A 20,727-nucleotide genomic window follows, 5' to 3' on the forward strand; every position below is an offset into this window, starting at 1 on the left:
GGACAAGGAAATTAAACACACGTCAGGAAGAATCAATATCAAAGACATGTTATATAGTATTGATAAATCTGAAGAAGTCTGCTGATAAGTCCGTTGTGATGTAGTCACCAAAGCGTTCGGGTGTTAGCAATACAAACAATAAGTATTGCGGGGAATGGTTTTTCAGCTAGGAAATGGTATCATGAGGACTAGAAGCGATATCAAGGAAGATCTGATACAAGGAGATATCTCAAGAACGTCACCGGAGCAGTTGGCGTAAGACAAGTTAATAGGAAACTAGCAAAGCGGGTTCGTGAAACAGGAACGTCCAACCGCTGAGGAGCCTCAACCTCGAACATCATCATGTTACAGTGGGTGTGCTTTGCGGGTTGATGGAACCGCTTTATCCCGTATGTGTAAGGCTGCGAGGAACAAAAGCTACCAGGAGTAACCTCTGCAGGTGAGGCAACCTCGACTATTTCCAAAAGATCTTTTCAGTACCATAGCAACCATAGAAAACGGGTATCCATACCCGCTGTAATCCACCCGAACCTCGCTGCGGGCACTTGGAGCGACGACATCCAGCCGCTCTGGGACCTTCATTATCGACCATCATTCTCAAATCGCAAAGTGTCCGAGCGGGTTAGCGTTATGGGAAGTCCAAGCCGTTGTAGATCCTGGGAACGAGTCACTAAAGCCCCTGCCATACTTAGTATCTATCATTTTGTGTTTTCTTTCTGGGTTGATGTTACGATTAAGGTGTAACAACAATCCTTGGAGAACATGATAAAACTAGAATAGATATTGTATTCGTAGAACGATAACGATTACAAAAGAGAAAGAAAGCACTCAATACTCTCTCTCTCACATGACATGACATTATCAAACTTCTTGATACCTTTCTCCTTAATTTCCATTACTACTTATACTAAGTTGACATCTACTCTTGCACCTTCCACGTAGCTTCCTCACGCCTCCCACATGACCAAACAGGCCATGTGCCCTTGTTCCTTTCCTTGCCACCTCCTCATTCCACGTTACTCTTATTCTTCTAAAAGAGCTTCCCTACCAAGTAAGTACCAACAACACCACACTCAACTCTCTTCAGCCTTTTAACCTTGTTCATGGGCATGAGCCAAGGCTTTGATAAACCCACGGCAGTAGCATAACTCCAATATCGTATACGTAACAGTTGACCCTCTTTATTCCTTCATGATTTAGCTAATGAGTTTCTCAGTTTTTTCTGCAGACTTCTTTTTTTTTTTTAATTCAGAGGTTTAAGGTTTAATCACAATTATCATAAACCTTCAATAAAAATTGAAAACATGTTACTGTTTTGGTGTATGAGTGATTATGGTTCTGTTTCTGACTAGAGTGATGGGACAACCGGACAAGACAATGTCAGTAAATGGACAGGAACTGTTTACATCTTCTGTTTGCTTGCATCTTTCCTCAGTGACTCTTATTCGGGACGTTAGAAGACTTGTTCAATTTTTCAAGCTAGTTTCGTTGCGGTAAGTCTTTTCCAACACTACTCTGTTTGTATTTTATTTTAGGGCTTGTTTCTTGTTCCATAAGTTAACGTTGTTTTATGTGCGTTACAGCGGTTGGTTGGTGATGTTATCTTTACCTACTGGTGCGTTATGTTAAGTGAAATGTATTCTCAAACAGAGAACAAAGCAAATACAAAGCTGGATAACGATTATATCGAAATAGAAATGTGTTTACAAGCATTCAGGAGCATGACCAGTAGACATACTCGGAGAAACGCACAAGGAGAGTCAGTTACACTTAGCAACCAGAAGCTAGCAAGGTTAGAAAGAACAAACCGTGAACAATCAAGGCCGAACAACGCCACAATGGGCGACTACGGCAATCAAGAGCAACTCACTGCTCAGTTGCAACAGATGCAACAACAGATGCTTCAGATGCAGCAGACCATCCAAGCTTAGCAAGATGCTGCTCAACAGGCTGCTCTCGCGCAGCAGGAACAGGCGTCACAGACTGTTCCGATCGGGGAGAGAAACCTTCCGCGTAACATCCCTACTACGCGCTCTGCCATTGTTCCTCCACCCTGCACCAGGAAGGACTTCGAGATCAAGCCTGCTTTGATCGGCCTAGTGCAGAGAAAAGTGTTCTTTGGTCTCTCAATTGAAATTCCAGTGGAGCATATTGAGAGCTTCGAAAAAATCTGCAGTTTTATTCGCGCGAATGGTGTGCCACCAGACTACATCAAGTGCATGTTATTCCCATTCTCTCTTGATTGAAAAGCTGCACGGTGGTTGAACTCTCTCCCTACTGGCTCTCTCACTTCATGGGAGCAGGTCCGATCAGCGTTCCTCAACCATTTCTACACTAAGGCGAGAACAACAACATTGAGGAACAAGATCACCTCCTTCAGACAGCTCACTGATGAGCCTGTTTGCGATGCATGGGAGCGTTTCAATGACTACCGCAGAGAATGTTCCCACCATGGATTTGATGATGATTACCTCCTGGGCATTTTCTATGATGGAGTTGACTGGAAATTCCGGAGTGTTATGAACTCTGTGAGCAATGGAGACTTCATGACTCAGACAACTGATGGAGCGTTTGAGCTGATTGAGAACATGACAGCTTGCTCAGTCAATGAGAGTCAAGAGAGCGACCACTCCAAGAGAGGGAACAATGTCGAAACCCAGAAGATAGATGAGCTTACAGCCAAGGTTGATCAGCTACTAAAAAACAACCAAGGACACGTCTTCAGCATGGAGCAAGCTACGGCAGGGCAGATTCAGAACCAGAACCAGTGACAAACACAGAGCAATCAGCAAGTTGTTTTAGCTACCGGGAACAGTCAACCAGAGGATCTGAAGGATCTGAGTATGATGATGCAGCAGCTGCTGCTGGGTATGCAGATTCAGGGCAAGGCATTGAATCAGGTTTCTACAGACATCAACACCAGGATGGAAAACATGTTCATCGAGCTGAATACAAAGTATGATAAAGTGAGAAACCACATAAAGAGAATTGATGTTCAGCTTGCTCAAACAGCTCGTTCAAGGTATGCTTCCTGGAACGAGTGCGATGAATCCTAGGGTTGAGCACTGTAATGCAACAGAGCTGAGATGTGAGAAAACTGAGGGAAAGGAACCTGAGCAATTGTCTGCTGAGACCGCTCCAGGCGCAGAAGAGAGAACAGAGAAATCTGCTAGCTCTGAAGCGACTGTTCCCGACAAACCTACTGAGATTCCACCATAGCGAGTTTATGTTCCTAAGGTTCTTTATCCGATTCCACCTAAACATCTGATTGATCCCATTAGTGCAGAGAAGCTGGCTGGGTTTAGGAAGATGGTGAGAAGACTTCCTCAAAATATCTCATTTGAACAAGCTTGGGAGATTCGTCCATTGCACATGTTCTTCAAAAATTGCATAGAAACTCAGGAGGAAATTAAAGCTTTCTTTACTGAAGCATTGACACCACCACTGAAGATATTGCCTAATGTTGATGACCCTGGAAAGTTTGTTTTTCCTTGTTCTATTGCTGGAGTAGAATTCAAGTAAGCTCTTTGTGACTCTGGGTCTAGTGTGAACATTGTCTCAAGGGCAATTGTAGACGAGCTGAGAATTGTGGATGTTGAGCCTTCTTAAGTGAAGCTGGCTTTTGCAAACTCTTCCATGGCAGTCCCTTACGGAGCCATTTTCAATCCTCCTTTCCAGGTTGGGGACTGTGTGCTCCATACCGAATTTCAAATTGTTGAGTTGAGCAAGGATCATGAGATGCCCTTGATTTTTGGAAGGTCATTTATGGCTACAGTGGGAGCAATTGTTGACCTGCCTAATAAGAGAGTCTCCTTCTCCAACATCAATAAGAAGATTTTCTACAAGGTTGTCCCAACCAGATCACAAATCCGATACGCCTCTTGCATCTCAGTGCTTAGTAGAGAACATCTGAAAATTGTTCTTAAGAAGGAGTTTGGTGATAAGAGTGAGAACAAGGAAGTCCTGGATGGAGATCCTCACACTGATACCAAGAAATTCAGTGGGAAGTCAAAGGTGAAAGAAAAAGTTCAGAAGAAAAGGGTCAAGGGTGATCCTACAATGACTTTGATACCTCGCGTGTGTGATGAGAAATCCATTGAATATGAGGTAAAGTGCAAGGGTACCTCTAAACCATTCTCTAAAGTTAGAGTTATTCTCACACGTGAGCTGAAAGAGAAAGGAGAAGCTGCTGTGAAGGGATTGCTGAGCAGGGTTCTAAAGCTGAACATGTCTGATTGTGGTACTTGTTTTGGAACAAGTCATCATGATCAACCCGACTGATCCCTGTCATCAAGTCAAGCTAGTGACTTAAACCAAGCGCTTGGTGGGAGGCAACCCACTGGTAAGTGTAAATATAAGTTAGTTTTGTTTTTGTTTACTTATTTTTTTGTTTTAGTTTATTGAGTCTCAGGTCAAAAAAAAAAAAAAAAACTGATATACTTCAAAAATTTTGGGTTACAGCGATGGAACAACCTGCTCTCTGAAAAGAGCAGCTGTTCCAGGCGACCATCTGACGATAGAACACCGAGAATTTTCATGGAGCGCCCGCTCCACTCAGGTAAGTATCTTGACCAAAATAAAAATGTTTATTTTTGATTTCACATTTTCTCTGATTTATTTTCACACCAGGGACGGTGTGAATTAAGTATGGGGAAGGGTTTTCGTCGTTTACTAACTCGTTTCTTTCTTTTGTTTTTCTTTTGAGTCAGTTGAGTCAATTTTTGTGATTGAGTGAGTCAAAATTTGTAGGAATTAGGACCTTATTCCATGTTGATCACTAACCACCTCGTGCTTTAGTTATCTTATTCAGTGACCTTAGCAGTGGCGAAAGACACACATGTGGACCTGAAACATCCTGACATTATATCATTTGGTTCTCCAGAAGATTTCATCTTGTTGAGGTTACACTGGAAAGACTTAGCTCCATTTAACTTGAACCTAATCTTGACTGCAATTCTTCTTATTATGGGCATTAGATCAGGGAAACGAGAATACACTCAGGATTTCTTATCCTTTTTTATCCATCTTGTTGATCCTGATTGGCTAGCTCATCTCTAGCTAGTTCCCACCCTGCACCTTAGCCTTTATTCCACCTTCATGCATTTGTTTTTCAGTGTCATATGTGCAGATATGTGCAAAAAGGTCGGAGAGGAAAGGATCGACGCAGCCTCTTACTCGTTACTGCTGCAGAAATTCAGTCAGAAAGGAGAACAAGCAGATTAAGAGAACAACCGCTCCATAACCAAAGAACTGCGCAAGAGCAGGGGTGGAGAATCAGAATGGTTACGAAATCAGAACCACCAGTGGCACTCAGAATCATCATGTATTACCTCCTTCTTCGTCACATCACCATATCAGTCTTTAAAAAAAAAACCTAATATAAGGTGATGGAGAAGGGGAAGAAATCAAAGAAACATGAGCCACTGTAAAGGTTGAGCAAAAGAGTGGGGTATGAAGAGCAGACGGATGATCAGAGCAGTCAGATAGCTGTTCCAGACAGAGCAGAAAAGTCATTCCAGGGAGAAAGCAAAAACGAGTAGGGGCTGTAGACATCAATGGATCCGTCCTCTCTTACAGTTTTGTGTGATATCCTGCATCTTCTACAAAAACATGGTAGCCCCTAAACACTCTTAACTCCACCATCAAATAGCTTGTTCAATACCTAGACCGTTTTCCTTGACTAGTGCATGTGACAAGAAGCTCACGCTACTCTTAATTAAATGTAAGGAGCTTTTGCAGGTCTGAGATATAGAGTATGGAGCCGATCTTGAATAGCAGTCAGTAGGGTTTTGGTAAGGGTGTGTTGTCCTAGTTTTACTGCTTGTATGGTTCAGAGATTCGTGGTTAAAGTATGGTTGCTGAGAATATGAGAGTTCCCACACTTTCAAACTTTTATTCCTGTTCTTGATACTTGACATTGTTTGAGGACAAACAAAGATCTAAGTCTGGGGGAATTGATATATGATGTTTTTGGCATATTTTAACAATGTTTTTCTAAAGTCTTTTTGAGTCTTTATCGAGTCATTTTAGTCCTTTTCGAGTCATGACAAGTCTAGAGTTGTATTGGATGGGAGATGGACCAGCTAGAACAAAAGAGGCAGAAAAGAGTGCAATTTGGTGATTTTCACGCAGAAAAGTCTTGATGACTGTTCCCGATCGAGGGGAGTAACCCGAGTGCCTGTTCCAGCGGCCGAGATTTTTAAGGAAACTACAACTTATTTCGGAATTTGCCCTAATTACCTCATATTTCTCTCCCAGCCGCCAGGGACATGGATATAACTCCTTTTTCTGTTGTTCTATATTTGACTACGCTATTTTACAGAGAGAAATAACTCTAGAGTTTTCAGATTGTTGGATTTGCTACTTTGTAAAGGGAGAAGGATCTCTACACTCTTGAGAAGAATCCTGAACCCTATCTTATTTCTTATTTGATTCAGCATGTTTTCTTCATCTGTTATTTCTATGTTATTTCTTTGATTTCCCTGTTCATGGCTGAGTAGTCACTTGTTAGGTTTAGGGTGTTATGGATCATGGATCAATGAGCTACACACAAATAGGATTGTTATTCTTTGATATCTCTATCTATTGTTATGCTTACTGCTTATGTTAAATTGGTCATTTAGCATCTGATTATAGGTTTAATCTAATCATCAAAAGTGTTTTAGGTTGCTAGAAAATGCATAGATAGGCGATTTGTCCTTAGCCAACGAGAGCTGATGCTAAGGCAAATCGTGAACCAATTGAATTTGAACTTAATGCTTGTCATCAGTTTAGGCATTAGGATTGCTTGATAAATTGGTAGACACCACGAGAGTGGGTTTATCTATTCTTGTTGTTCAAGTTCTATATTGGCTCTTATTACCTTTATGAATAGTTGTGTAGCTCATGTTCTAAGTATCCCAATGAATCACCCTGAACCTAACTCTTTTAATCATCTGAAAACCCTAATTAAAATTTGTTACTTGCTTGTTACGATACCTTAATCTCAAAACTCCCGTATTGTTTTAGCTAAGTATTGATCCCATAAAGATAAAGTGTAATTGTTGGTCTCTGTGGATTCGATCCTAAAGTGCTACATCGACATACTATTCGATTGTGGTAGTGTACACATTAGGTTAATTGGCGTATACACATAGTATCAGCTCATTAATTAATTATTTGTTATGTAATAAAAATATCTTTGTTGTGTACTCCAGCTTATATGCATAAATATATAATTATGTAAACAACATAAATATATTATATACATTTACAAGTTCAACTAAATAAACAGATATTAATAATTAATTAAAGAGTACACTTTTATTAATAAAAAAGTCAAAATGATACATCATGTTTAAAATATGTACGAATAAAAAAATTATGATAACTAAATGTATTTTAATATTCTTAATTATTATAAAAGACAAAGTAAACTGTTAATATAATTTAGCCTTTAAAATTCTGTTCAAATATTAAACTTTGTGAAAACTGTGTTGTAACATATTAGGACCAAAAGAAATCATCAATAAAGAAGGTAGAATGCCTTCTGCTGTGGTATCCAAATGAATAAAATAAAAGATCTCTAATTATTTTTTAGGATAAAATTACCAAACAGTTTTTTTAAAATAATTTTATAACCATACAATCCGCGCATACACGAAGACGAGTCAAAAGACTATATATTTATTCCTTATTGAGTTACCATCATAAATCTAGAAAACCAAAATGGTTCATCTTATAGTAATGGGCTCATGTCGTGTTACATGTAATTAATACACGAGTTGGAGAAAATTTGTTTTAGATAACACTAAATTATAAAACATATATAATTCAATTACACTGATCCTTGAAGTATCCAGATTCATGTCTAGTTAAACTAAATAAAAAGTGTTCAAGTCAAGTCGGTAAATATACATGTATCAATTAAACGAGTCAACTCCAATTTAGACAATGCTATAAGTGTGCCCTCCCTCTTTCTTTGACACTGTCTGAAAACTTTTATTTTTAGTTTTAAAAGTTACAACTTACATATACAAGAATCAATTCATCTATATTTGGATTTTTTTCATCATACAAGTTACAAATGGTAGGATTATTTACCTAAATAATATTTGTGGATGAAAGTAACAACAAATCTATTAAAATTTAAACAGAGAGAAAAACAGCACATACTTTTATTTTTTCTTCTTGCCTCTTCTTCTCCATTGATCTGTTTTGGGCTCTGTCTCTTCGTTTTTCCTGTGCTGTCTCTTTGCTTTCTTCTTGTCCATCAAAACTTTGTCCTCCTTGTTCGAAAATCTCCATCATTGATGCTCTTGTTCTTCTTCTTCTTCTCTAGAAGAGGTCAAGAAATAAGAAATTATAGACAAAGATCCGATTAAATAGGATTTGTGTTCTTGATTTTGGTGTTGCAATAAAAAATGGCGTCATGATGACATCTGATGTAGAAACGTCTCAGGCTTTTAATTACGTATTAAGCCCCCACGAGAGATGCATCCGAGGAGACAACAGCAACAACAATAAGAAGACCAAGAACAACAACAGCAACAACAACAATGTCCGAAACATACACGTCGCCTTCGAGAAGAATCTCAATGTTTTTGTCAGAGATCATCTCGATAACGTTACCGTTGCCTCCGGTGAGAATGTTGATGAATCCACCAAAGCTGTTTCTGAATATTCTTCCAACAAATCCTCTGTTTTGAAAACAGAGGAACCTCGGTTATCATCGTCCTCTATAGGATCCGACCCGGATCCGAATTTACCTCATCCGAGTCAACAAGATAAGAACGCGTCAAGGAAAGAAACCATGCCGGCTTCTTCTCTGGTTCAGATATGGGAGGCAAGGACAACGAGCTCGAACCAAAACCAAACACAAACCGATAGCAGAACGAGTTCCTCAGGATCAAACGTGTTAGAGAACTCAGAGTCTCTTATTGAGGAACCAGTCAAAGAATATGAAACCATACAACCAATCCAAGAAGGAAAAAAGGAAGAACATAAAGAGGAAGAGATTGAATCTGACTCACAATCTGTTTCTGGTGAGAAAGAAAGAGAAGGCGTAAGAGTTATGGATATAATCAGGAAGCTGAGCAGCGACACAGAAACAACAACGGGTAATAACGATAATGGAAGCAGCAGTAACGAGAACGGCAAAGAAGTTCAGACAACAACAACAGAAACAAGAACTTTTCCTCAGGTTTCTTGTTCCCCAAGAATAAGAGGGAGACAAGCATTTGCTGATTTATTGATTCAGATGATGCGTGATCGTGAAAAGGAGCTGGCTAGTTTATTAGATCGTCATTGTGTTTCAAAGTTCACGCACCGGGGAAGGATTCAGGTATATATAATTGCTTTTATATTATATGAAGACTAGTGTTAGAAATTTAGGGTTTAATTAGGGCTAAAGATGTTATTGCTTTTTGTTTTTTTTGTCGTGTTTAGTCAACGCTTAGGATTCGATGTTACGAAAGGTGTATTGCGATTCAAGATAAGTATCGGTCTAAGTCATGGGCAGCAGGATCTGATTTAAACCGGGCAGGAGGATCTGATTTAAACCGGTCACCGCGAGGGTCTGGTGTGATGCATCTTCTCAAGTAGGTATCTAAAGTTTTATGGTTTGTAATGCAGTTCTTGGAGAGATATTTAACTTAATAGTAAATTTAAATGAAATGCAGGGAGAAAAATAAGACAAACTCTGAGAACATTTCTAGTTCTATCTCTTCTCGGTCTCGGGTTATGGATAAAGATCCGCAGAAGTCTGTGGAGAAGAAAGTTTTTGAGGAAACAATGGAGAAGATTGATGTAAAGGAGGTTCAAGAAGTGGTTTCTGCGAAGGAAGCTGTCTTGAGTGAACTCGTTGAAAACAAGAATGGTTTAAAGAAATCTATAGGAGAAACTATTAAGAAGGAAGTTGCAGAAAGGAGAGGCGAAAAGCGTGAAACAGTGGCTCAAGAAGTGGTTTCTGCGGTGGAAACTCCAAAGAAAGCTGTCTTGAGTGAAACTGTAGAAAACAAGAACGGTTTAAAGAAAGCCACAGGAGAAACCATTAAGAAGGAAGTTGAAGAAAGGAGAGGCGAAAAGGGAGAAACAATGGAGAAACCTGTTTCTAGAGAAGGTCTTGAAGGGAGAGGCGATAAGGAGACGGCAAAGAAAGCTGTTTTGAGTGAAAGTGCAGAGGGTAAGAGTGGTTTAAAGAAACCTATAGGGGAAACCCTTCAGAAAGAAACTACAGAAGGGAGAGGGGATAAAGGAGAAACAAAGGAGAACGATATTGCTAAGGAAAATGTGCAAGGGAATGCTTTGGTTGGAATAGCTGAGAAAGTGAACCGGTGGAACTCAGAGGAGAAAATGAATAAGAGTAGATGGACAGAGAAAGGGAAAGCTAATACTGAGAGAGTTGATAAGAAAGATGTATTAGAAGAAGCTACAAGAAGAACCAATAATGTCCAAAGTGGGGGAAAAAGCAATACTACTTGTGAGTTTCCTGAGAAAGAAGTAAGAAGAAAGGAAAAGGATGACTGTGTTTCTGTAGAAACTAAGTCCATAGAGATCAGGGATCCTCAACAAGCTACTGCACAAGAAGAGGAAAAGGTTGTGCAAGAGACAACAACCAAAAGTGATTTGAGTGAAACCAAAAACAATAAAAATGGTTTAAAGAAACATACTGAAAGAAGTGAAGAAGTGAAAGAAGTGGAGGAAAGTTTAGAAGGAAACACATTTATGGGAATAGCTGAGAAGGTGAAAATGTGGAACTCAAAGTACAAAAAGAGTAGGAGAAGATATTCTATGGACAGAGGTAAAGGCAAAACAGGCAAACCTAATACCGAGAGAAATGAAGTGTTGCAAGAAGCTTCAAGAAGAATCATTAATGTCAAAACTGAGGAGAGAAGTATTACTACTTCAAAGGAGAAAGTTGTTGGTACACAAGAAATGAAGGATAAAAGAGAGACTAGTAGAGAAATAAAGCAGTGTGAACCTGAAGAGAAAGAAAGAAGAATGGAAGAGGAAGAGCTTTGTTCTGATAAAGCCAAGTCCAAAGATATCACTGAGGTGAAAATCATGAGTTCTCAAGAAGTTATTATACCAGCAAAAGAATCTGCATGTCATGGTTCTCCAGAGAGAGGTAAAGAGCAAAGTTCTTCACCACAGGATGAAGAAACCAAAAAGGAAGAATGTGAAGAAAAAAGAGAAGACGTGAAAGAAGTAGCAATAGAGTTTGCAAATGATTGGGATGAAAAAGAAGATGATGATGATGATGATGACTATGAAGATTATGGAGATTTTGATGATTACATTGGAGAAATTTCAACTGATTGGATCTATGATGTGTCGAGGCCTCGAAGTTACTGGGAAGAGTTAAGGAAAGAAAGGTACCTTGAGGTTCTCAACACTGAATCGGATAAAAAGGACATATGTAACCTTATTCAGAGGTATATAACCTATGATCATTTCTCAAAGTCATTTTCAAAATTCATTTAAATTTTGAGATTGTAATCTTTTTTTTTTTTTTTTTGCGAATTGCTGTGCAGCCGAACAGTTTCCAACTTCTTGACGAGTGACTTGCGACAAAAAATCGATAATTTGATGACAAGTCTGGTGCAAAATCACTTAGGCGTACCAATCAATCAAGAAGAAGACGAAGAAGAAAAAGAAGAGTGGGTTGAAGAGTGCTCAGCAAGGAACCAAGAAGATATTGAAACAGAGGAAGAACCAGAGAAGACAAATCTTGAAGCTGAAAGCGACACAATTCTTGAAGCTGATCATGACGCTTGCAGTCAATCATCAGAAAGGAGTAGTACGTTGATGATTTCGTGGAGTTTCAGGGATCAAGATATCGACAAGGATCACGAACCCACAACGTCTTTATCTCTGCCTGAGCCTTCATCTGCCACAAGTCAAACTGTGAGTTTTGCTTTTCTTCAAGTTAGGTTACGTGTTGGTGAAGTAAGATAAGATTGTCACTTTTTTTGTCTGATCTTCACTTAACAGACACAGGAAATGCAGATGATAAGTGATCTCAGGGAACAAATGGAGCAGCTTCAACTTGAAATGCTAGAACTGCGAAACACCGTTAAATCTTGCACTGATATGCAACTTCATCTCCAGAAATCTTCAACTCAAGATTCTTGTCGCTCTGGTCAGTTTTGTTATCATCGCACTAAACGTTTTCAAATTCTTTAACTAATGAAACAATCTTGTAGGCTCCTCTGCGGAACAACGAGTAGAAACTAAGAATCCGTTAAAACGCAAGTGTTGCGTTTGCTCTGAGATGCCTGTTGACTCGCTTCTGTATAGGTACGTACGTTTGCCATATCGCGATTTCAAATCGCAAACTCTGATTTAGTTAGTAACTAGCGGTCTTGGTAATTTTTTTTGTTTCTTTGTAGGTGTGGACATATGTGCACGTGTCTAAAATGTGCTCATGAGTTGCAATGGAGCAGTAAGAAATGTCCGATTTGCATGGCTCCAATCGTCGACGTTGTGAGAGCTTTTCTTGATGCTTAGGATTAAAAAAAGAAGAACAATATTAATTTATCTGTTAGTTTGGAATCTGATACATCCGATTATACCTGATAACATTTGTTTGCCTTGTTGTTCTGCCATGTTGAGATCATTACAATAAAAAGTTCCGATATACTCCTCATATCATATGGCTTGTGCGTGGGACAATTCAAAAGTTAGAAAACTCCCATTGCTAATACTTTGCACTAATCTTAGATTAAGATCCGCGCCTTGCGCGGGATAAACATTATATATAAAAATTATTTTATGTATTATATGTTCTTACATATTATGAAATAATAAATATATATTGAATAATTAAAACTCAGTAACTATTACATATATAATTAAATTAGTGCGAATGTATAAATCAAATTTATTAATCCAAACAATTTTTTTAAAAAATTGATAGGATATGTAATTAAATTTAAATGATATTAACATACATATTATATTTTTAATATTAATGTCTATTAAATGATGCTTTCTACTCATATGTTTTTTTGATCATGTGTATCTTTAATAGCAAAAACTTTAAATTACTGATAACAAAATTTTCATTGTGAGATTAATAATTTTAGTAATTTATAATTTAAAAAAAATTATCAATGTTAGTTCAAAACTTTTATCAAAAATAATTATTCAAAGTAAATTTTGAAATTAAAATATTTATTTATTCAATATGGTTTATAGTTTAATTTAGAATGATATATATATACATTTATATTTTAAATTTTAATGATTAATTAAGTTAGACTTTTATTTATATGATTTTGTAATCTTTTTTATTTTGTCATAACAAAAATTTTAAACCATGGATCGCAAAATTTGAATGTGAGACTTTTAACAGTTTTAGTAATTTATAGTCATTTTTTAAAATTCAAAATATAACATATACAGAAAAATCTAAATTTTTTATAATATGGTTATTGTGATTTTTTTAAATTATTTTAATAGTTTAAAATTAAACAAATTTGATAGACGATATATTATTTTTTTACCAGATCTTTATTATTCAAAATCATTAATTGTCATATATACTTTAGCCACATTAGGCAATTCCGTAATCTTTATTTAAGGAAATAATAAATGACATTAATAATGAATTTATGGTTAGTTTAATAAAAAAATTATTATATAATTAGATGGACCAACATATTTCTCTAATAATTCTAAGAATCATCCTAGTGATGACACGTGGCTACAAAAAGAAGTTGTAATGTTTCACAAATAATATATAGGGGATTAGGCCTATATTTCCATATCATTTGGCCAATTAAACAAATCCAAAATGAGTGGAATATTAGCAATCGTGCTAACAACTTAGGTTATACTGAACCCAGTGATAAAATAACTTGTTGGATGTGTGGATCTAATATTAATAAACAAATATTTTCTTGGATTGTTTTAGTACTGTAGGAAAACATTAGATATGATCAAAGGAATTTTAAGACATACTAGTTATGAAAAAGAAGGCAAGTAAATCCAAAAACTTTATAATATGATCAAGTGGACTACACGTTCTACATGTAGAGACAGCTCAGACAATACTACATCTAGCTTAGCCATTTTTTTTTTTTGTTAACCGAGGGTCCCAGGCCGGGGCCCATACATCCCTCGAGGCCCGCCACGTCATTTCCATCCAGAAGTAGCAGGGTGGGCCCGGGTGGCCACCTAGTGATTTAACCGTAGTGGAGTGCTTTCGAACCTAGATCGCTTAGTTCATTAGTGTCCGCCTACTACTAGGCCACCAAGAGGTGGTTAGCTTAGCCAATATTTAGGTTAGCTAAAAGCTGAGAGCTAGGTGCTGCTCAGCTTAGCTTAACTTTTTTAAAGAATAATGTGGCCAAAATCAATTATCTTGGAGATGTCTCCGTCTTCTACATGTTAAATAATTAAATCTATTCGATGTGTTAAAGACTTAAAGCTATATATTGAAGGACAACCTATGATACTTGGTCTTTTGCCTATGGCTAATTTTAGGCCAACGTGGCCTTATCATATTAAGACCCAATGAGTGGGAGATGTCTTGACTGAAACGTTGGAGAGAAGCCAAGATGAATAGTCACGCTGGCCTGGCCGACAGGTGGGTACTGGAGACAACGCCAGGTCTCCCACAGATGTTGGAATCCTGTAAACGAATTAACGAAACTGCGTAACAGAAAAGTACACAAAAATTACGGTAAGAAAACGCGGTCGCGGTTCATTATCTATTTCAAATGTCACACATTGTCACCCCTGAATATTCGTATACAAAAGTTAAGAAATTTTAACCGGTTTAACTAAAACTATATGATTCATTTGAGAAGGCTGTATGCCATCAGCTTTTAATGCTTGTTGGATATATATTGGCCAGTAATAACATGTATACAAAATATTTTTGTCGTTAATAATGCAGATGAATTTGGCGTTTACCACATAAAAACTGTTTGTTTTCTTCAGATGCATTATTAATTATCATGTAAACAATTTTCGATTAGTTGGTAATCATCTTTAATTTTTCTTTTATTTATGACCTTTCCTTCCCTTCCCTTCACTTTACAGTTTCCATTATGACGTCTGCAAGTCAAAATAGTACAAAAATAGGTAATGTGATTTTTTTTTTCTCCTAGATGGCTATCTCATGTTTTTGATAATGGCCCTGTTCCTTAGAGTCTGTTCTCTAGACTTACTATGTGTGTAGCTTTTGTATGTCATCTTACGTATCAATGAAATCCTTTCAGGTAATGTGATTATTCAGAGAGACCTTTAAAGAGGCTTTTATTACAAATACAAATAATGTCGTCAAAACCTAATACTTAAATAAAGACTCAGACCTAGCCAAACGAAGAAATCTGATTTTGAAGTTGAATTAGAAAATTTACCTGGCTTATTTTCCTTCCTTATAACAATAACAATAATTATATTGTATCTGTCTATAAAAAAAATCTGAATTAAAATTACGCGAAACAACACCATTTACACACACACACACACACAATTCGGTTTAATTTAGATTACATTTTTCTTAAAAACGAAATTCACTAATAAAACACTCCTAGCTAAATGAACAAAAAAAGACTTCTGGCTAATAGCTACCCCTGCATAGCATGATTTGCTCAAGTAGTGATGGATTCAATGTCTCTAACTTTGGTATATCTTTTTTATAAGTTGTTTTCATTAAACCCTTCTTTATGTTCCAGATATACAAAGATTAGCAAAAGAAAAGAAACATCCCTTACTAAAATAAAATAGCATATTCAGGAAATATCACGGAAATTGCATTTTTGAAAAAAATATAATGAATATAAACACACTAACACAGGTAACAAGACAAAGAAGAACAGGTTTGTGTGTGTACACACAATAACATACAGAGCAGAGAATAGAAATCGATTCGATTCACCGACTGGTTGAACCATAGAAAGAGAGAGAGAGAGAGACTGGGAGAGAGTCTCTATCCATCTTCTTCTCTGATTCTAGAGCAGATCTAGTAGCGAAGACGATAAGATTCATCGCCCATGGCCAAAGAGAGAGACCATCACCCCAACAAGGACAAGAAGCTTCTCGTCGGCGTCATATGGAACTTCTCCACCGAGCTCAAGCTCATCTTCATGGCGTTACTTGTCATCTTCACTTTAGCCACTCTCCTACCTTTCATACCTTCGTCATTCTCCCTCTCCGCCTCAGATTTCCGCTTCTGCATCTCGCGCTTCTCCCCCGCCGTTCCCGTTAACATCACATCCACCGCCGTTAACGTTATACCTGAAAAAACTACAGAGCCGGAGATAGTTAACGGCGTTATCAAACGGACGTTTACTGGTCACGGCTCCGCGGCTTATAACTTCGTCACAATGAGCGCGTACAGAGGCGGCGTCAACTCGTTCGCCGTTATCGGCTTATCATCGAAACCCCTCCACGTGTACGGCCACCCTTCGTACCGATGCGAGTGGGTCCCTCTCGACCCGACCCAAGACCCTGTTTCCACAACCGGGTTTAAAATCCTAACCGACTGGGGATACGGACGGATCTACACGACCGTCGTCGTGAACTGCACTTTCCCAACAACCTCCGCCGTGAACCCCCAAAACTCCGGCGGAAGCCTCATCCTCCACGCCACCACCGGAGATCCATCCCTAAACCTCACCGACTCGATCCCAGTCCTAACGGAATCTCCAAACTCCGTCGACTTCAACCTCTACACCTCACCGGAGAAGAAAAAGTACGACTACATCTACTGCGGCTCGTCTCTCTACGGCAACCTAAGCCCGCAGAGAGTCAGAGAGTGGATCGCGTACCACGCGAGGTTCTTCGGAGACCGCTCGCATTTCGTGCTCCACGACGCCGGAGGGATCCACGGCGACGTGTTCGAGGTTCTAAGGCCGTGGATCGAGCTCGGGAGAGTGACGGTGCATGACATTAGGGATCAGGAGCGGTTCGATGGGTATTATCATAATCAGTTCATGGTTGTGAATGATTGCTTGCATAGGTATAGGTTCGCGGCGAAGTGGGTGTTCTTCTTCGATGTCGATGAGTTTATGTATGTTCCGGAGAAGGAGACAATTAAGTCGGTTATGGAATCTTTGGAGGAATATTCTCAGTTTACTATTGAGCAGATGCCGATGAGTAGTAAGATTTGTTACTCCGGCGATGGTCCGGCGAGAACTTACAGGTAATATTAATCATAATCTCGTTATGGTTTTGGTTAATGATGCTTTATCTAAGACCCACGTGTGATGTTGTTGAGTAACGTAGAATATAATCACGAGGTTTTGATTGGCTTTCGGAATATTATTTTATGGAACAAGTATATGATTCTGTCAACACTTGGCTAGAAAAAGTCTTTGAGCATTCTGTATTAGTCTCCCATGTCGGTCCAGATCTTTGCTTTTATTCCACATCACATGATTTGAGTGATATATGTTGCAAAGATTCTAAGTTCTGATTCCTCAAATTAATTAAATAAATGTTTCAATTTTTAGATTGATTCGGCTTTTGGTTGTTGTTTAACTTAACTAACATTGAATTCTGATGTTGATAATCAGTTTGGTATGGTTATGGTTTTACTTCTTAATCTTTAAATTGTTTGACTCAGACTGAACATGTGTAATGGTTCTTGTTAGGACTAAAAACATTTCAGTTATTTATGATTTGGTTCAGTTCGGGTTATTACCTTTCTCTACTGATTTGATCTCTAAACGGTAATTTTCGGTAATGGTTCAGGAAATGGGGATTTGAGAAAATGGCATATAGAGACGTGAAGAAAGTTCCTAGACGAGACCGGAAGTACGCGGTCCAGCCACAAAATGTATTTGCAACGGGAGTCCACATGTCTCAGAATCTACAAGGGAAAACATACCACAAGGCAGAGAGCAAAATCCGTTACTTCCATTACCACGGTTCCATCTCTCAGCGCCGGGAGCCTTGCCGTCACCTATTCAATGACTCGAGAGTTGTGTTTGAGAATAATCCTTATGTGCTCGACACTACGATCCGCGACGTTGGTCTTGCTGCGAAGATGTTCGAGATGAGAACGATCGGTGACCGACTGCTTAGGACACGCCAATGAAAAATACTTTAATGTATTAAATGTTTATTAGAAAAGAAAGGATTAGAGGTTATGAAGTGAAGTTGGGGGATATGCTTTACTTTAGTGGTTTCTTTTGGGCTATTCTTTTATTGTATCATAATTTCGGTATCGGTTTATTAATTCTTAGTATATATTTTTCATTGTCAAGAATAAAATTCTATAGTCTACAACGTTGACAACAAATTCAATTTACCATTCGTGACAGAAAAAGCATACATGAATAATTTTCTTAATAATCCAGAAAGAGGGTTGGAACTTTTCTTAATAAGTTTCTGTCTGGACGGAGTTTTTTTTATTATTTTAAAATTTAGTTTATTGTATTATTAATTATCGACAAAAGAAGATAGCTTTGTGCTTTGGGAGGTCAGGAACGTGCCTTTAAGCTTTTCTTGACGGCCACCGAATGGGCCTATACGTGGATCCCAACGTAGAAGGAACATCTGGGACCCACATTTTGTGGTCGTTAGAATCTCTCAAGTGGCAGATGCGCTAGAAAGCGGTCGTAGCTTAGCTGCACTAGAATACAAGTGTTCCATAATCATATGACTATTTTCCTGATAATTTTCTTAGGTTTTTTGCTGATAGAAAGTGTTAAATTACGAGATTTTACGTGTGAAACCTACAAAATTATTTTCATTAACGACTTGATTTTAGACAATAAACATCGTAATCATTTTTCTTAGGTTTGTTGTCTTGACTTTTGTTAGGTACTTAGAGCACGTATGTCCATCGGTATGTTTTAATAGAGTTCTAACTAATTTAGAAAAAGAAAAAAAATAAAAAATTGGAGAGAGGAGAAGTGAAAAAATTCTTAAAATACTGCATTAAGAATTGGTTGCAACACTGTAAAACATGTGTCATTTCCTTGTTTGTCTAAATATTTATAAGAAAATAAATTTTAGTTAAAAAAAAAATTATATTATAATATTAATATTTTTATGACAAGAATATCCTTTTGTTAGGTACTTAGAGCACATCCATCAATATGTTTTAGTGGAGTTTTAACTAATTTAGAAAAAAGAAAAAAAATAGAAAATTGGAGAGAGGCGAAGAGAAAAAATTCTTAAAGTACTGCAATAAGAACCGGTTGCAACATTGTAAAGGAAATGTATCATTTCCTTGTTTGTCTAAATATTTATAAAAAAATAAATTTTAGTTAAAAACAAAAAATTATATTATAATATTAATATTTTTCTGACAAGAACATCCTTTTAACGACCTAACCGATAATGGTGCTCTTGGATTTTATGTATGTTGACCATAATGACATGACAAATGTTGAAATTGATTACTTTAAAACAAAAATTTATACAATTCAATATTTATAGACTAAAACCAAAGTAATGTACTAACTAATATCCTTCAACACCATCCTCAACACACTCAAAAAGTTTTCTTAACAGCAAATAATTAAAAACAGAACCATGCTGGTTTTATAGAGATAAACGATCCGGGTTTAAAGGCACCCACTATGTTTTATCTTGTAGCCACGCGGATATAAGACCATGTTTTATGCTTTATTTGGATACTCTAGAGTGTGAGTCGACCTGTAGGTCACAACACCGCTTTGGAGGTAAGTCTGTGTTTTTCCATGAGCTTCGGATACTCCTAAATTTTTTTAAAAAAAAGAATTAAACAGATACAAGGTTTTAGGTTTGATGGGTTTAGGATGCTCACCGACGGTACGTCACAAAATCATTGTGTAAGTTAGTTGCATCACATACAAGAACCCTACCAATGCTGATTTCTACCATAAATATTTTCGAAACTTTTTTTTTGTTTTGTTTTTCTTAAAGAAAATGTAATAATTGTTGATGTTAAAGGCTAACGGGTTGTCAATAAATGTATACGAACAGTACACGTGTGTTTATATGTTGTGTCATGTATCATGTCAAACCATTGGTCAGATTTAATGTTTGATGGTATTTTTTGGTTGTAAATTTAATACCGTGATGTTACGGAGATCATTCATAGAAAGTGGCCGAGGCTGCATGATCTCTGCAAGCTGCATTATTCTCTGAAAACACAGAGTCTATTTACTCCTATAAAATTTGTTCCTCTAACATTCAACGTCCACATATAAAGTAATCAGTAAATCTAAAACAGCAACTTTGTTGTCGGTTTAAATATATACTATAAGGTTTGGAATGGTTACGGACGGTTGTTGAAGATATGCTGTCGATTTATGAGTATTGCAGTCACTGCAAATTAAATGTGATTGATCTGGTCGATACGGTTAAAGTGATGCGATCCAAATGTTGCAGTTTTTTTTTCTAGTTCAAAAGTGTAAATCAAACGTAATATATTAGGGAATATAAACAAAACGTATATTGTTTTAAACAGCTAAAATTTTTTGCATTATCCTTGATTTAGTGTGGCTCGAGTACAAATTTTAAAATGTCAAAATTATATAATTACAAGAAAGACTTATGATCTATATTATATTTCCTGAAAATCCAGCAGAATGACATAACAACTTGCTTCTCATGTGCCATTAATGTATTCAAGAAGATAATATTAGAAATGATTTAATTGCAGGTATCGTATAGAAATTAGTATATAATAGTTTACTCTTTTTTTTTTCCTCTCGTGTATTTGTTTCTTGAGTCTTTTACAATGTAAAATTTTAGTCCTCTCGAATGGCAATGCTACCAAAAATAATTTCAGCAAAA

General features: G+C 37.3%; 2 protein-coding genes and 1 non-coding gene across 3 annotated transcripts; 2 read left to right on the forward strand and 1 right to left on the reverse strand.

The window, feature by feature from the left end:
- Positions 1 to 2,351: 2,351 nt before the first annotated feature.
- LOC125581122 lies at positions 2,352 to 2,458 on the reverse strand. The gene has a single exon (XR_007318833.1). It is a non-coding gene; the product is annotated as a small nucleolar RNA R71 (small nucleolar RNA).
- Positions 2,459 to 7,954: 5,496 nt separating this feature from the next.
- On the forward strand, positions 7,955 to 12,657 carry LOC106362655 (FK506-binding protein 5-like). Its single transcript, XM_022694606.2, has 7 exons — positions 7,955 to 9,322; positions 9,427 to 9,578; positions 9,660 to 11,414; positions 11,514 to 11,886; positions 11,974 to 12,121; positions 12,186 to 12,279; positions 12,372 to 12,657. The coding sequence occupies exons 1-7, from the start codon at positions 8,411 to 8,413 to the stop codon at positions 12,487 to 12,489; spliced, it is 3,552 nt and encodes a 1,183-aa protein (XP_022550327.1). The 5' UTR covers positions 7,955 to 8,410; the 3' UTR covers positions 12,490 to 12,657.
- A 2,986-nt stretch (positions 12,658 to 15,643) lies between these two features.
- LOC106365943 (galactan beta-1,4-galactosyltransferase GALS3-like) lies at positions 15,644 to 18,188 on the forward strand. The gene is made up of 2 exons (XM_013805467.3): positions 15,644 to 17,137; positions 17,689 to 18,188. The coding sequence occupies exons 1-2, from the start codon at positions 15,987 to 15,989 to the stop codon at positions 18,032 to 18,034; spliced, it is 1,497 nt and encodes a 498-aa protein (XP_013660921.2). The 5' UTR covers positions 15,644 to 15,986; the 3' UTR covers positions 18,035 to 18,188.
- Positions 18,189 to 20,727: the final 2,539 nt, after the last annotated feature.

The sequence above is a fragment of the Brassica napus genome, chromosome C1 (genome assembly GCF_020379485.1).
Source record: "Brassica napus cultivar Da-Ae chromosome C1, Da-Ae, whole genome shotgun sequence".
NCBI lineage: Eukaryota > Viridiplantae > Streptophyta > Magnoliopsida > Brassicales > Brassicaceae > Brassica > Brassica napus.